Consider the following 17,093-nt stretch of genomic DNA (forward strand, 5'->3'; position numbering starts at 1 on the left):
CTTCCTCTGCGCTCTTCTCTTACACACCAACGTCGTGCGCATCCAATGGTAATAACATACGGATTTAAAACAATAAATGTTTAAATGTGGAAGTTAAAGCCTGTCTTCTTTATGTAGGTAACAGATTTATTGATGTGACCTACCCGTCAGCTTGTCGGACCCTGGGTATGGCTCCAAGAGGCTTTTTTGTAGGGGTGATGATGGCACATATGCAGACCAAAAATCATAAGCCTAGGTTGAATGGTGTGCAGGGACTGAATATTTAAATGGCATATTTAAAAAAAAATCAGAGGCCAAAATGCTTCATTGCCAGAAGCGGGCGCTGTGGCAAAGTAATGATATTGATGTATGAGTGTATTCAGGAGCAGTGTGTGATCAACCCTGTGAAGTTTGGCGATGATTGACTGCAGCACTATAAAGTTAAATGCCATTATTGGTGTATTTTCACTTGAAAAAATGTACAAGAAGTAGCTTAAGTTTGGACTCAAGTCACAGCCACACCCTATGGTAAAAACTCACACTTCTCAAAACTTTAGATCTCCAGGTTGTCTAGTATTAGCAAAAAAAGTCTGGAGTCAAGCAGTTGAAATCTTTTGGAGTAGTTTGTTAAAATATGAAACTTGTGAATTGCCCCAAAACACCAAAATTTAGCTATTTGTAGTGTACTTCCTGTACTTTTTAGAGAATGGCCCCAAGAGACTTTTCCTTCCATCTAGTCATGATACATATGTGTACAGATTTTCATGCTTGAAACTCTTACCCAGTCTTCTACCTCACATTTGCTTGATGAGTTTTCTGTAAAGTTTGGGAAGTTTATGAGCATGAGCCCCCAAATTAGCAATTCTTCTGACAGAAAAAGGGCACATAGAGATATAACAGGGTCCTCGCCAGTGCTAAGTTAGAGTCAATGTTTAGGAATCATATTTAAAAACTTTTTACAAGGCATAGAGCAGTAAAAAATGATAAAGGTAGGTAAAATGAGGCTTTTTGACAATATGCTGTCTGGAGCTTGCACCAAACTCAGTTTAAACAGAAATTTAACAAGTTAAAAGCATGTAATATGTCTCTAAAATAGTCAATCTTTCCTCAGTACCTCTAAGCCTTGTTTACACTCTTGTTTGCTTAAAACACAGGCTCATAATTCCTTTTAAACAAACATGGCAAATAGGCTGTTCTCTTATCAGTATCACCTATAAAAATGGATAACCATCTATGTCTGGCGCTTAGATTGGTGAACCAGGATGACTAGGCCAAGGATTTAACACAGAAATGCCAGTATCTGTATGTTTTTCCAATCACAGAAACATTTTAAGTAACTTTGACAGCAAAAAAGCTGTCTGTCTCAGCTGACAAAAAGCCACATCATATCCCTGCAAGGCCGTCGATGGCTACTGATGATGTATGAAGAGTTTGAAAGCTACCCCTTGTAACTCTGTTTCGAGGGGACAAACAGGCACTAAAAACAAGGGGCAGGGGTGTTAAAAGTTAGAAATGAGACTGCCTGTTTCCTCTCCTTGCACCCTGACAGACTTGAGACTGGACCAGGGCTGAAGGAGGAGGTAAACTTAACAAGTGTAGTTACTGATTAGCCGCAGAATAAACAGCCACTACCTGTGTTCTGCTGGGATCAGCAGCAGCAGAACACCTGGCAATGTCACATCCCTGCTGTGTACAGATCCTCCTTCAGTGTCTTAGCAATCCTGATAGATTCATTAAAATCATGTTTGTCTAAAAACAACTGCTCTAAATGAGTCACAGCAATATGGCAGGAGAAGACCAGATGGATGGAGATGAACATTTTGTCTGCAGGAATACATTATTATAATCAGTTTGGTGTTATTGACAGTCTTTGCTCCTACTTCAAAATGAAGAGCAACTGCCAAGTTTATAAAAACTGGCAAAAACTGAAAAAATTGTTCAATATTTTGATTTTAACTGAGCTGATGTTGCTGTCTGATATGAGCCCATGAAAGACGTTTCAGTTTTGGCATAATATTTCATCTACCGAAGATGCTGATTAAGATCAATATCACAAATACCAACATGTAGCAGCAACAGAACTAAACAAGAAAAAATAATGCTACAGCATCTTCAGATTATTAATACAGGAAGAGAAAGCTTTCTAGGGGATGGTGCATTGTCATAATGTAAATTTGTATGATATATGTAGGAAAAGTATTGTTTAAAAAATAACTTCACAAGCCTTTTTGTCCTCTATGGTTGAGCTAGAGTTGCACTTTGATATTTACACTGTACATCAAGGATGTAACGATACTCAACTAACCTATGATACATAAAACAGTTCTTAATTTATGATGCTGTTTCAAGAGATTTAAAATATTGGATTTTTTTTTCAACATCCGATAAACTGTTTCTTATAAATGCACTCTAGCCGATACTGATACATAAAAGTAGCCCAGACCTAAACAGCCAAAATAAGCCAATGTTATCATCACTACAGAGCTACAATAACAACCAGTACAGGCCTTCATTAAAAGACAATAAAGACCAATCTTGGCAGCTAAAATAGGCCAATATTTACAGCCAATATTAATAGCAAATATAGGCCAATATTTCAAACCAATTTGGGCCAATATTCACAATATTTATAGCTTATATAGGCTGATATTTACAGACAATAAGGGCCAATATTTACGGCAAGTATAGGCCATTACTTACAGTCAGAATAGGCCAATATTTACAGGCAAATCAGCTGAAATTTACAGCCTTAATAGGCCAATATTTCAGCCAATCTAAGCCAATATTTACAGCCAAGAAGGCTAATAATTACAGCCAAAATAGACTGATATTTACAGCTGAAACCAACTGATACATTAAACTGACATAGGCCAATATTTACAGCTAGTATAGCTAATATTTACAGCCAAATAGGCCAACCATTACATCCAATAGAGGCCTATACTTACAGCTGATATAGGCTAATATTGACAGCCAGAACAGGATGCTTTAATCAGACAACGAGCTTAGATAGTCACTGAAGAGGAGGGCCGATTTTCACAGCCGATATAAGCTAGTATTTACAAACAGTATAGACAGCCATGAGATGGCAGTATTTACATACATCATAGGCCAATACTTACAGTCTATATTAGCTGCAATTTACAGGTTCGGACGATATTTACAGCGGATTTATAACAATAATTACAGACAATAAAGGAATATACTTACAGCCAACGTTATCACTTGTAAATACAGGCAGAAATGATCATAACTGATGATACAGATAATTAACATTTAAAGCTAAAATCTGCCACTATGATAATAATGTGCATTCATTAAGTTTCAATCATAAGCTTTATGGTTTTTTTGCACAATGAAAATGCAAAATATCCTCCTTTTTTACTTGAATGTCATTAAGAGAAATGCTTGAGTGTTTTATTGTATGGCACCACAGTTAAGTTACTTACCCTCTTATCATATAAGAAGCTCAAAAAAAATAAAACAAAAGCAGCAGAGACTAAATCTGAAGAGCTGCTGAGGATAAAATTGGGTTAGCTTTAAGGCTACCGTCCAAAAGATGCTCCTAATCTAATGTGTCCTGCTGATTTTAGGCCTCTGCTGCTCCACTCAGGGCTCACAGCCAAGACGGCATTTGTGAAAGGAGAGAAAAGGTCCTCTTACTCCTTCCATCAACACTTTCTTCTTCTTTTTTGACATTTGTGTCTCACTGGGAACAAACGTGAGGCCACAAGGAGAGCAGGAAGACAACGCATGAGGGCTGATCTTGTTCCAGAGCAAACAAAAGCCTCACAGTGTTTCTCTGTAACAGCTCTGTGAAACTCGACCACGTCCCCTCCTCATGGGGCCGCACCGTCAGACATCATGTCACAACTAAATGCCAGACGTTTTTTCTCAGCCAATCACAACTGTCCGCTTTTGTTTATCGCCATAATGAAAAGGAGGGAGAGGGACATACTGTACCTTGTTGACATCTTTTTCATGGTTATTTGCTGCAAGACATTTTAAGTCTAACTGCACCTGTAAGACCTAAAGCACATGACAGACCTATGCAGACAAAGGACATCTTGTACCAGCTGAAAAACCTTTCTTTCTCTGGATTCTATAGCAATGAAACCCAGTAAACAACACAAATATAGTAGGATTTATATGTAACTCTAACAAGCATCTTCTTGCCAAAATATCTCCCAAAGATTTTAGCCAGAAAAGAGGGGAAACAGCTCGTTATGTTGGACTGACCTCTTTTCCTCAGCTTGTAGCCTTTTGGCTGTCTTATTTAGTGCCGTAAGTGTCATAAATTCTCTTTTAAGCCAATGATAAGTGAGATAATAAAGCCATAATTGCATGTTTTTATGGCAGGCCATTCTCATTAACTAGATTTATAATGTCATGAAACAATGAAGATAAACGGCTGTCTTTATTCATCTTATTCTGAGTCTTATCAGCCTGTTCACGTAGCCCCTCGGTAGCTTTAAGCTTAGGTTTAGGTACCATGATAATGCATGTGTGTGATTGTACATGCTAGACTTTTAAGTCCTGCTTGCACACAGTAGCCATGTCATTTACTGGTATCATGAAAGAAAAAACCTTGCCAAAGCTGGATCCCTAAAGAAGAAAGGCTGTGCACCCGCTGCAGCCAACAAGAGGCAGAAACAGAGATGCACTAACAGTGATTTTCAAACTTTTTTTTGCCCAAGGAATACCTAAGGTTAAGCCAAAATCTCAGGCACACCATATTTAAATTGATACATAATAGACTTTTTGAATCATCACAGCCACAATCACAATAATTACAATAATTACGGTCAAGGTGGCCTATAAAGGGAGATAAAGGGGCATAAATGGGTTAAAAGTGATGAAAAAATTAAGGCAAAAAGTGGCAAAACAAAGTCAGAAATGGGCAAAAATGAGTAAAAAAAAAAAAAAAGGCAAAATTGGGTTACAAGTGGCCTTAAAGGCTTAAATGTTGTAAAAAAGGTGGTAAAAAATTGATTAAAAGTGATAAAAAAGGGCAAAATTAGGCAATAAAGTGGTCAAACAAAGGCAACAGTGGGCAAAAATTTGCAAAAAGGTGGTATAAACGGGTTGAAAGTGTCAAAAAGGTGGCAAAATAGATCACAAGTGGCAGAAAAGTGACCAAAAAAAAGGTAAAGTTGCTGAAAGGTGGTAAAAAGGGTTAAAAGTGATAGAAAATAATGGCCAAACAATAGCAAAATTGGGCGAAAAGTGGCAAAAAGGTAGAAAAATCGCTTAAATGTGGCAAAAAGTCCCAAAAAAGTGGCAAAAGTGGGTCAAATATAGTAATAAGAAGTGGCAAAAATGCAAAAAAGCAGCAAAATTGTTTAAGTTGATAAAAGAAGTGGCAAAAATGGGTAGAGAAATTGGCTAACTTGGTTAAAAATAGCATGAATTAATAATTTCAACACCAATTTCAACCCAATAATAATGCCATGCTTTTCAGTTCTTAATGATGTAACTGTTAGCCAGGATGCTAGCACCAGTGCTACCGATCCAACGCACGTGCACTGTTATCACGACGCCCATTCTCTGGGGTTTCTCAGGGGTCCAGCCAGACCTGTGGGCAGGCCTGGTTACAGTACTTGTCATAAAATTGTAGCAATGAAGTATTGTACAAATTCCCACGGCACACCTAGACTTGCCTTAAGCCTTGCTGCACCATTTGAGAACCACTGCACTAACTAATCATCTGTCCTTTACACAAGGACGTCAGAGACATGTATTCAGAGTCAAAGTGTGATCATGCCTGTTAAGTTTGGTGATGACTGACATAAGCACTGCATTTTTCATATTTGACCTAAATAATCACCACTATTATCAAGGAAAAACAAATATATCTATTCATATGTGTAGTACATAGCCTTCTTAAAATGAAAAGAACTTTTGTTAAAAAACATATTTAAAACGGGTGAAAAATTGCTTAAATTAGTTAATGGTGGCAAAAAATGGTAGAAAAGATGTTGAAATTGGATTTTTAAAGAACATAAATGGGTTAAAAGTGGCTAAATAACCAAAAATGGATTAAATTGGTAAAAACGGGCACAAACAGTGGTAAAAGGGGAGTAAAAAGTGGCTGAAATGGCTTTAAAGTGCAAAAAATTGGGGGACATTAGGGATGAAACTGGGATGAAAAATTGATAGAAACCGGCAAATTGGGATAACTGTGGTTAACTGGGCAAAAATGGGTGTAAAAACTGGTTAATAGTGGCAATAATGAGGCAACAATAGGCAGAAAATGGCAAGAATTGGTTTAGAAGTGACAAAAACAGGCAGAAAAAGTGGTGGAAAGAACAAAAATGGGTTTTAAGTGGCAAAAATGTGCTAAAATTGGCAAATTTTGTGCTATTAAGTGATAAAAAGTGATTAAAATTTGGTAAAATTGGTGTAAAGTGGCAACATTTTAATTTAATTTTTTTTTAAAAGGCATCTGGTGACCCCATCTCTGTGTCTCACGACTCCAAATGGCGTCCCAACCCCAAGGTTGAGAACCACTTTATTAGAGGGTGGTCCCAGGTGGCTTTTTATTTTGTCTAGATCCGATACATATGTGAACCAATTTCAGGTGTGTTTCTCTGTCACACTTGTCAAATTTCCCCTTGGGAACAATTTTGTGGAAGATTTTTGGGACTTTTCAGGCCCCCAAAACAAGCCATAAAGTGTTGGAAAAATATCTAAGAACGTCTACAGATACAATAGGGGCCTCACCCTGAGGTTGGTGCTTGGGCCCTACATATAACGGACCTTCCAACAGGACAACTTGAACCAACTTGAACCCCACAGAAAATCTCTGGTGGGATTTGCAGAAGGCAGTTGCAGCATGCAGACCCAAGAATAACAGAACTGGAGGCAGCTGCACATGAGGAATGGGCTAAAATGTAAGGATTCTACACACAGGCATGAAATTACCTGTTTTCTTTTTAAAGCTTCACTGCAAGCCAAACAAAACAACTTAGATAAATATCAGTACTCATGATTCATAACTAGTTTTACTACTCTGCTTTCAGCTCACAACAGAATGAAACATCCCTGCAGTTATGGAGAGGGAGAGTTGAAACTGAACCACTAGGAAAAGCACAACGACTGGAAAAAAATGAGAAATACTGAAATAAAGAGGACGGCTTGTGTATAAAAACACCCCAAACTGTTAATAGTGGTGTTGGCGTATCGATCCTACCTCTAGTTTTGCATCCAGATCAGCGTCTGAGGCCACCACGTACTCGTCCTCCTTCTTCCCGGTGGCTTTGATGAAGACCTGCTTCGTCTTCCAGAACTTCTTCTGCATGCGAGCCATCACCGAGCTGTCCTCGCCGAGCAGGGCCCGGCCGCCGCTCAGCATGTCCCCTGTGAAGCTGCGGATGAGATGACAGTCGAGTCAGTGATCAATACAACATTTTTATATAAAAGAAGAATAGTGGCGATAGCAACAGGTACTGGATCTGTGACTGTGGTGGCTTTACGTACCTGTCCATCATTGGATGTGAGCCTTTTTCTGTTAGGAGGACAAAGAGAGACGTTTAAGACAATGATGCCACAAGTTAAAACTTTTCTACGCTACCAGCAGACCTGCCCACAGAACCAACTAGACCCCTGAAAACCCAGAGAAGGGGCCCTCACCAGTTTTGATTTATTGATATCAGTGCATGTGATGGATCAGTAGCAGTGGTGCTAGCGTCGTGGCTAACAGTTCCTTTGTTTTGGAGCTGTTATGAATTATTTATTCCTGCCACTTTTTAACCGCTTTTCATCACTGTGTCTGCCAACTTTGCCTCATTTGTTTCCACATTAAACTAACATTTAACACATTTTTGCCACTTTCTAACCTCTTTTTACTACTTAAACCTGCCCATTTTTACCCATTTTTGCCATTTTTCATCACTTATTTCTGCCAGTTTTGACCACTTTTAACATATTTTTGCCCCTTTAAAACCTCTTTTCTCTACTTAAGTTACCCATTTCTGCTCATTGTTGCCAGGAATAACCCGTTGTTAACTCTTTTTGACCAGTTTTCACACTTATTTCTGCCCATTCTTGCCACTTCCTACCCATACTTTCCATTTGCTACCCATTTTAGCCACTTTTCACCATTTTTACCATTTTTACTGACCATTTTTCCCACCTTTTTCCTTCATCAACTGCTATTTGCCTCTGTATTCAATTTCTTGCCTCTTTTAACCCATTAAGGCACTCTTTAACCATTTTTCATCACTATTTTCTGCTAATTTTTGCCACTATAGACCCAATTTTTCCCATCTGTAACCTCTTTTCAGAAGTTAAGCCACCCATATTGCCACCTTCAACCCATTTTAACACTTTTAACCACTTCTCACCATTTTTACAGCCCATCTATGTCACTTTTTTACTTTCATAACCCATATTTGTTGCTCTATCCAATTGTAATGCCTCTTCAAAACCCATTTTGCCACTCATTAAACACTTTTCACTGCTAAGTTTTGTGAATTTTTGCCACTTTTTTGCACCTTTCTAACCTCTTTCTAACCCCCTTTTGCCACTTTAACTGCTTTTCAGAATTTTTGCTGTCCATTTATGCCACTTTTCTCCTTTTTTAACCCATATTTGCTGCTCTATCCCATTTTTGCCACTTTGAACCAATTTTCCACCCTTTAACCACTTAACTCTGCCAAATTTTTACCATTTTTAAACCATTCTTGCCATTGACAACCCATTTTGCCAATTTTCAACAGCTTTTCACCATTTTTACCACCAATTTTTGCCACTCTTTTCCTGTCTTTACCCATATTTGCTGCTTTATTTGATTTAATGCACTTTTAACCTATTTTCCAACTCTTTTCATCACTTCTTTTAACCCCTTTATAACATCTTTCCACTACTTAGGCTAACTAGTTTTGCCCCTTTAGCCACTTAAACCCTTTTCTGGCACTTTTTAACTGCCTTTCACCATTTTTACCATCCATTTACTCCTCTTTTTTTCCTTCTTAACCCTTAATTGTAGCTGTATCTCATATTTTGCCACTTATAACCCATTTAGCTACTCTTTAACCACTTTTTCCCATTTAGTTCTCCAAATTTTTTGCCACTTTTAACACATATTTGCAATTTTTTTGCCTTTATTTCACCATTGTAGATCTAGTTCTCTCTTTAAACTATTTAATTTCCTTCTACTTTATTCCCTGGTATTATTCAGGTTGACATATTTCAAATATAAAACGGTTATCACAGAATAATTTTACAATGGACCCTGATTTTTCTGACCTCAATGGAAGATTTCCTGTTGATTTTTACTGTTAAAAACATTAGCTAACACAAAATTGGACAAAAATAGAGAGGACACTTTCTTCCTGGTGTCTTATAATCTTGTTATAAGATGTAATCAGTGAGTGTTATCTCTGGTTGGAGGAAAACAATCGGTGCTAAAGGCTAAAAAGCTAATCTAATACGGTTCTGTGAGCTGGGATCAGACACCTGCGACTTCCAGCAGTCAGGACAAGAGAGAGCCAGCTGGCTGCCGAGCAGGTGTTCAGTTACAGCAAATGATGCCTTCATGACACGGACATACAGAGAAAAAGACAGTTTTAGGGTGTCATTTATCAATGAAGTGATTCAGATTTAAAATAGGGCATAAAAGAGGAAAGACAGGTAATTGAGGAGAGGAATGAAACGTCAGAGAAGGAGCTTTAGTGTTAGCAGCAGTTTAGCTAGCAGCAGTAGCCACAACAGAAATACCTCCGTACGTTAACTACGAAAGCTCGGTTTTATGTCGTGTTACATATCCAACAAAAACTGGAAAATGTCATTTTACCTGTCGTTTGTCTCTGTCCAGCTGTCCAAGCATCTATGTAGCGCAGCTCCGTAAACCTCCTCTCCTGATAGCCGTCATAGTCTGACTCAGAGAAACAGGATATGCAAAGTAGGCGCTGTTAGCACACACGGGGGCGCTGCTGAGCAGGCCACATCAAAGATCGCCTATTTAACAGATGAGCCATTTATATTTACACCAGCGATTTTACGTTCAAGATTCGTTAAAGAAAAAAATTAAGACGAAAATATTCACTCGTCTCAGTATCTTGACTTCTTTTCTCATAATTATGACTTTTCATCTCAATTTTTACTTTAAAATTATGAATTTGCTTCAAAATTAAGTATTCATCTCATATTTTTCTTTTCTCTTAATGTAATTTTTAATCCAACACTGACTAAATATCATAGAATAATTCTCATAATTATGACTTTTATTCCATAACTATGGCTTTTTAAGAATTTAGACTTTTAATCTTATTTTGACTTTTCCTCTCAAATCTGAGTTTTTATCTAATAATTATTCTGTTCTCTCTACTGAGACTTTTTATGACAAAATAATGAGCTTTATCTAACAATTTTGAGAGTTTGTAACATTTTTATGAGATTTCATCTCAGATTATTACTTAATATAATAATTATGGCTATCTTTTAAGTCAGAGTTTTAATCTCACAATCTCACTTTTTATTAAAAGTATTATCTTATCTTGTAGGCTTTTGACTTTCTTTTTCATAATTAAAACTAAATATGTGTTTCTACTTTACCACATATTTCAACTTTGTTAGCAATTGATAATTTTTACCACTCAGGTAAGCCTTTAGAGGGAGGAAAGTTACACCAGCTGTATGCACCAGTACTGTCAGGAGCCTATAAGAGTGTGACGACATGAAGTTAAATTAAGTCATTATTCTTTATTCCACATTTAGGTTAAATAAATTTTTTAAAATATCTCTGACAACTTCTATTTTAACAGTTGCCACTTGCCCATGCTCTGCTTTTGGTCAAACCCCCTTCAGAATGTCAAAATCAACCAAAGTGAGAGCTCTTTATTTTTCCATATCTTTGGTCAAACCAGTCAGAGGAGGAAAAAGTCTGATTTTTAATTAAGATAACAGTTTTTTGTTTTTGTTGCAACAAAAACACAAGGAAGTACATGGTTTATTCCTTTGAAATGCCTCTGTCAACCAAAAAATGCTATTGTAAAACCATTTCCGTTATTTTAGACCATGAAACCAAGAAAAAAACTCCTAAAATTAATCACAAATGAGAGAAACAGAAAAGACATTTTTGGAGACAAAATTAATTTAGTTTTTCTGGGATACAAGAAAAGAAAAACAATCTGGGAGTTACTGAGTGTAAAAATAGAGATGAGATAAAATACCAGGGAGAACACGAACAAACAGAGACGTATTCAGTACAAAATAGTTAACACTATTATTTAGTAGTTATGTCTGCTGTGATTGCTGAGGTGGGTTTCTTGAAGCCTACGCCCCGGCATCCGTCTGACAGGCTGAGTATCTGTATGTGTACAGCTTGTTGTCTGCGCCGCCGCTCAACATCAGCTGCAAATAGAAAGATATAAGAAGTTATTTAAAGATGCTGGATCTCTTCTCCTCCTTTTATTAATCCATTATCAATGTCTGAAAAATAGCCTTACCCCACTTTCTGTCCAGTCCACACAAAACACCTTGTCTTCATGGGCTGCTAGGTCATACAGAGGAGCCTTACAGCTGCAACACAAGAGGCAATGTTATGTTTTTGATTCTGACAAAGGCAGGAAGCTTGGTCTAGACAGAGGAGGCTGCATACTCTCAGGTTTTTGTAATGAGCAGGATGTCCTGCTGCACTTATTAGCCAATCTCGATCAAAAACAAACTTCATTCATGTGCTTAAAAGCTGTGTTTGATTCTTTTTGAACCCCTCCCAGAGCAATACTTTCAAGCTTCACAGACCTTCTTGTGTCCCAAAGTTTCACCAGGTTGTCAAGGGAACCAGAGACCAGCTGGTGCTCGTGTGACGGCGCCCACTTCACAGCGGTGACCCAGCCAGTGTGGGAGGTCAAAGACAGCAGCACCAGCGACCCGTCTGCAGAGGAGAGGAGGTGTTTATTAGTGAAAGCAGAGATAAAAAGAGCTTGGAGAGTTCTGAAACCTACCTTTGGTGCGAGGGTCCCACAGTCTGATGTGTCTGTCGGTGCTGCCCGACGCCAACCGTCGACACAGAGGTGAGTAGGATACACAGTTAAAGACTTTACTGCCAGTCTGTAAAAAAAAACAAAAAACAAACTCAATCACTTTTGTCAACTTCTTTAACAAACTGGACATCAAAACGCCTCTGTTCTGCTGCAAAATGTGTTTTCTCTCACCAGTGTGGTCTTCATTTCTCCTGTCTCCACGTCCCAAACACGGATGGTGTGGTCCCATGATGCACTGCACACCTCTTCACTGTCGCTCCACAAGACAGAAGAGATTGCTTCGTTGTGTCCAGATAATGTCACCAGGGGAGTCTGTCAGAAGGAGAGAACGGGAACAATTCATGATAAACTGCTTATAAGGAACTTCTGGTTTGTGTTGTTTTGGTGCCCCCTTGTGGTCAATCAGCTTATCTCTTTCTCTCTTCTATTTGTGTACAAACCTGCTATGTCCAAGATCAACACTTTCAGGGAATGAAAAATGCCAGGGAATGGTCATAGTCGGCATAATTTGACACTTTGTATTGCTTTAAAATTTGTTCAAACCACTTTATGATCTCTGCACTGCTATAACAAGTTGTGCTGTCCAACTCCACTGCTCACTTGCCCTTCATTGAGGGAGGTTTTTCTCCCAAAGGTTTGTTTAGCAAAAAGCATCAACTGTTGCGTTTAATCTGGGATTATGGCATAATGATGGGGAAAAGCTGTCAAAAAGTGGCCCACAAGTCTCATTTGCCTTGCTTTGACTCCCAGTATATCTAATCCATGATTACTCCCGGCATAGTCAACCGATTATCATGGCATAATGAGGGGAAAAGCTGGTAAAAAGTGACCCACAAGCCGCATTTGCCCTGCTTTGACTCCCAGCACTCTTAACCCATGATTACTCCTGGCATATTTAACCCACGACAATGGCCTGGCGAGGGGAAAAGCTGTTAAAAAGCAGCACCACAAGCCTCATTTGCCCTGCTTCAACCCCTGGCATATTTAACCCATGATTACTCCTGGCATAGTTAACCGATGATCATGGCATAATGAGGGGAAAAGCTGGTAAAAAGTGACCCACAAGCCGCATTTGCCCTGCTTTGACTCCCAGCACTCTTAACCCATGATTACTCCTGGCATATTTAACCCAAGACAATGGCCTGGCGAGGGGAAAAGCTGTTAAAAAGCAGCACCACAAGCCTCATTTGCCCTGCTTCAACCCCTGGCATATTTAACCCATGATTACTCCTGGCATAGTTAACCGATGATCATGGCATTATGAGGGGGAAAAGCTGTTAAAAAGTGGCACCACAAGCCTCAATTGCCTAGCTTTGACTCCCAGTATATCTAATCCATGATTACTCCCGGCATAGTCAACCAATTATCATGGCATAATGAGGGGAAAAGCTGGTAAAAAGTGACCCACAAGTCTCACTTTCCACGCTTTGACTCCCAGCACTCTTAACCTATGATTAAGGCCTGGTAAGGGGAAAAGCTGTTAAAAAGTGGCACCACAAGCCTCATTTGCCTTGCTTTGACTCCTGGCATGTTTTGAACAGGGGAGCAGGTCACATGCAGAGGCCAATAGTGGCAGCTGCAATTGCAGAAGTCATGGTGATTGTCGACTGGTGTAATGGTTGTATCGCTACATAGGACACAGACAACTTTTTAGATAAAAAAATATGTATCAAAAGCGCATCATCAATGCCAGATCTTGAGGAAATTAAAATGTTGACATCAGTTTTCATGTTGGCATGTTAGCCAAGCAAATATCCTCTTGTGCCTCTTTCACACATGCAACCCAGAAAGATTTTAGAAGATTTCACGATAACCTATCCTGAATATATCCTCAGTTGCCTGATCAGCAGGTTTTCCAGCAGTTTGCCTGTCCTTCAAAAGAGAGGTGATGGCCTGAAATTTCAGGGTAAGTCAGGGTGAAAAACCAGATTATTTGCATTTACACGTGCAGCTCACCCACAAAACTGAAGAAATTTTCAGGAGTTTTGTGCAGCTTTGAACCACTTACCCTGGTGAGACCTAACTGTTGAGTCTTCTGCTTCTTCCTTGGTCTGTCAGCAGGCTCTTCAACCTCGTCTTCCTCCTCTGTGGGAACTAACAGCACAGAAAAAAAACAGGCTGCTGATAAATTTCCTTCTAATTCTTTATATGTACTCAATATTCCCGGTAACCAACCTGCAGACCAAATCTTCAACATTTTGTCCCAGGAGCCGCTGCAGAACTGTGTGGGAACCACATGAACATGTAAACACCTTATCATCCTTCATTTATGTAATACTTTGCCTTTTATAAAGTATCATTTCTCTTTACCTTTAGGCCGGTGGGGTCTGTGGCAACAGTATCAACGCTCCCCGTGTGCCCCCGACAGCGGTGTCTGGCTTTCACCTTGTTCCTCTCTGAGTTCCACTCCCAAAGCAGCACGGTTTGGTCGAGAGAAGCCGTCAGAAGCAGAGAAGTCAGACCGTCTGGAAAGACAGTTTAAGTCAGGAAGGTCAAGTTACGTACTACAAGAAGGAATGCTTTCCATTCATTCCTTCTTACCTCTCTTGACCCAGGCTACATCTTTGACAACATCTGAGTGTCCCGCCACTGTCATGACCGCTTTGCCTTCCACGGACCAAATCCTGGCCGTCTTGTCGTATGAGCCTGTTAGTATCCTGCATAAAAATACAAACTAAATAAGCATATCTACCATTTTTGGCCAAACCTATGAGAAATATGAGATGTCAGTCATGTCACCATTCGTTATCTGCATCTATGGAGCTGATCCAATCGTCGTGCATCATACACTCCTCTGGTTCTGGAGCCGTTATCCGTTCGACGTACTCTATCTCCACCACATCTTCCTGAAGTAAACATGCAGATACATAAACACAAAATGCTCCAAAGCAATCTTCTGCCAGTGTAGCTCTGTGCATTTAGGCTCGAGGCAAGCTGCTCCTACCGTGGATATGCCTTCTGTCTCCATGTGAGTGGACAGGGGCGTTCGCAGGAACTGACCCTTGATAAGGAAGTCAAACTCCACTGCGGTATGAGACGCTGTAACACACATTTGAAGGTCTTTACATCAACAGGCACATAGGAGGATTGTCATTCTACTACAATCTTAAACTTTGATACCCCAACATCAAAAATAGAAGTCCTAGTTTTATGTACAGATACTATAATAACTGGCTTGTATCTTAAAGCATGTTTTATACAGGGATAGTTCAATATAGTGCTTAGGCTTAAAGAAGCCCACATTTTCAATCATAATAATGCAATATTAGAGACCTGCTATGAAAACAGACCCAAATTTGTACCAGATATAGAAATCCCTTTTAAAATTGCTGACTCTAAGTGTAAATTTTACCATTTTTAGCTTCCAGCAGCTTGTTGATGACATTGCTGAGGTCCTGTACCTCAGAACCAGCTGGGATTGAGAATGGGACATCATCTACAACATACCTAAGAACAAGCAGAGATACTCATATCACCAAACCACGCTGACATTTTAAGGTAACTACGGTAAATACATGCTGGCAAACACAAAGACAGACGTCAATAAACATCTTCGACATGTTAGCCTTAGCTAGCAAAAACACCGAGCTAAACATAAGCTGCTAACTGTAGGGGTAAACAACGTTAAAATAAAACACAGAGTATAGTAAAGTAAATTACATAGCATAACGTCAGACAATAATTTATCTGTTTACTTTAGCTTACAGTCAGCTAACCAGCTAGCCAGTTCTGTCAGTTTTACTTCATTTATGTAGCGTTCAAAGGAGAGAAAGCTTACTTTTTGTTTTCCGTGAAGAACCGCGCTTGTACCTGCGACATTTTTATTTATATATGTATATACAGACGAGAAATACTCATAAAATATATATCTCTGTAGTTAATCTCTGCCTACACAACACACCGGACTCTCATGTAACTAGTCAGCCCTGCCATGTGGTACTAAAACAAGGCATGTCAGTAGAGTGCAGATGCAGCGATTTGAGTATGAGGATCTGTGCTCCATTGGTAATGTCTGACCGTTGTAACCATGTATTACAGTATAAAGCGGTTGTTTTTACAGTCTATGGAAGCGGCAGTTCACAGTTTTTCGGTAGAAATTATATTCTTAAAGACATCGCTGGGTCATTAAGCAGATAATCCACCGAACAATTAAGTGTTTATTGGTCAAAATTGAACTAAAATGTTTGTTTAGTCAAACTGCGTCGTGTATTGACCGCTTTTTAAACTTTAACCGCTGTTTACCTCCTTTTTACCGCTTCTTGTTTTCCACTTATTTCCTGCTGAGTCACCACTTTTTTTATACTTTTATTACACAAAATTTTTATTTCAGTTCAACATAGAATCCAAGGGATTTACATGTTTTGCATTTTTTTTTAACATTTTTAGTGATATCAAAGTGATGCATAGAATTCATTGTATACGAAACTAGTACAAAACCAAATTTAAACAAAAAATTGCAAAGAAAATCAGTGTTTACCACTTTTTTGAACGCGTTATAAACTGTTCGCTCAATATCCCTTATTCGCCACTAATTTGCCACTTTTTTATTGCTTATTAACGATCTTACCACATGTTGACCCGCTGCAAATATACAGTAAACTTTTCTTACATTAAGTAACATTTCCATTCCAAGTTACTTCGAGATTCATCTATATAAAGACCAATAAATGCGTTAGGATTTTGTCATTCAAATTTGAATACAAGGATTTAAAATTATTTCTATCTTAAAAGCTGCAAAATTAAAGCAAATGCGATTTAGAAAACTTCCTTCAATCTAACAATAGGAGAGCCCGGAAATAAGCTTTCACTCTGAAAAGCATTTTGATGTAAATGCTTAGTAATGATGTTAAAATGCTATTTTTATTTTCATTGGGACCACTTTGACCACATAAAACCTTGTGAAGTTGAAAAATAAAGGCCAAATACTACAATAAATATGGTTCAACCTAAGGTGACCTTGTATTAAAATTAAAGGACAGTAGTATTAATTTAAGGGTGATTTTTGGTAGAAAATACTTCCTTTAAAGGCATTATAAAGCACACAGTATTTTTATTCTTGAATTTAACAGTCTAATCAAACTTTTTTTAAGCTGAGCAAGGTTTAGTGTTTAAAACCACAACACACAA

General features: G+C 38.6%; 2 protein-coding genes across 4 annotated transcripts in view; both read right to left on the reverse strand.

Annotated features, from left to right (window-relative positions):
- ical1 (islet cell autoantigen 1-like) overlaps nucleotides 1-9,865 on the reverse strand; it is a 30,381-nt gene extending 20,516 nt beyond the window's left edge. For 2 of the 3 annotated variants that reach the window (XM_041781735.1, XM_041781732.1), the window contains exons 1-4: nucleotides 9,776-9,829; nucleotides 9,439-9,513; nucleotides 7,459-7,486; nucleotides 7,172-7,346 (exon numbers count right to left, since the gene is read on the reverse strand). In XM_041781735.1, the coding sequence (XP_041637669.1) occupies nucleotides 7,172-7,346; nucleotides 7,459-7,469 (186 nt within the window). In that variant the 5' untranslated portion in view covers nucleotides 7,470-7,486; nucleotides 9,439-9,513; nucleotides 9,776-9,829. Of the gene's footprint in view, nucleotides 1-7,171; nucleotides 7,347-7,458; nucleotides 7,487-9,438; nucleotides 9,514-9,775 lie in introns of all 3 variants that reach the window. The other variant, XM_041781733.1, reaches the window with a different exon arrangement.
- Nucleotides 9,866-10,803: 938 nt separating this feature from the next.
- Nucleotides 10,804-15,915, reverse strand: wdr12 (WD repeat domain 12). Its single transcript, XM_041781964.1, has 13 exons — nucleotides 15,745-15,915; nucleotides 15,319-15,413; nucleotides 14,911-15,005; nucleotides 14,706-14,812; nucleotides 14,508-14,623; nucleotides 14,277-14,431; nucleotides 14,142-14,187; nucleotides 13,975-14,060; nucleotides 12,138-12,278; nucleotides 11,928-12,033; nucleotides 11,725-11,857; nucleotides 11,430-11,502; nucleotides 10,804-11,334 (listed from the first exon to the last, which is right to left on the reverse strand). The coding sequence occupies exons 1-13, from the start codon at nucleotides 15,783-15,785 to the stop codon at nucleotides 11,257-11,259; spliced, it is 1,272 nt and encodes a 423-aa protein (XP_041637898.1). The 5' UTR covers nucleotides 15,786-15,915; the 3' UTR covers nucleotides 10,804-11,256.
- Between the last annotated feature and the right edge of the window lie 1,178 nt (nucleotides 15,916-17,093).

This window comes from Cheilinus undulatus, linkage group 24 (genome assembly GCF_018320785.1).
Source record: "Cheilinus undulatus linkage group 24, ASM1832078v1, whole genome shotgun sequence".
In the NCBI taxonomy this organism is placed as follows: domain Eukaryota; kingdom Metazoa; phylum Chordata; class Actinopteri; order Labriformes; family Labridae; genus Cheilinus; species Cheilinus undulatus.

What these genes read in the sequence shown, in the direction of transcription:
- wdr12 (XM_041781964.1), bottom strand. Translation starts at nt 15,785, where the DNA reads ATGTCGCAGGTACAAGCGCGGTTCTTCACGGAAAACAAAAA. An exon ending in ATAGATGCAGATAACGAATG is followed by an intron (nt 14,624 to 14,705) that starts GTGACATGACTG and finishes ATTTTTATGCAG; the next exon opens with GATACTAACAGGCTCATACG. An exon ending in AACAGTTAGGTCTCACCAGG is followed by an intron (nt 12,279 to 13,974) that starts GTAAGTGGTTCA and finishes TCCTTCTGACAG; the next exon opens with ACTCCCCTGGTGACATTATC.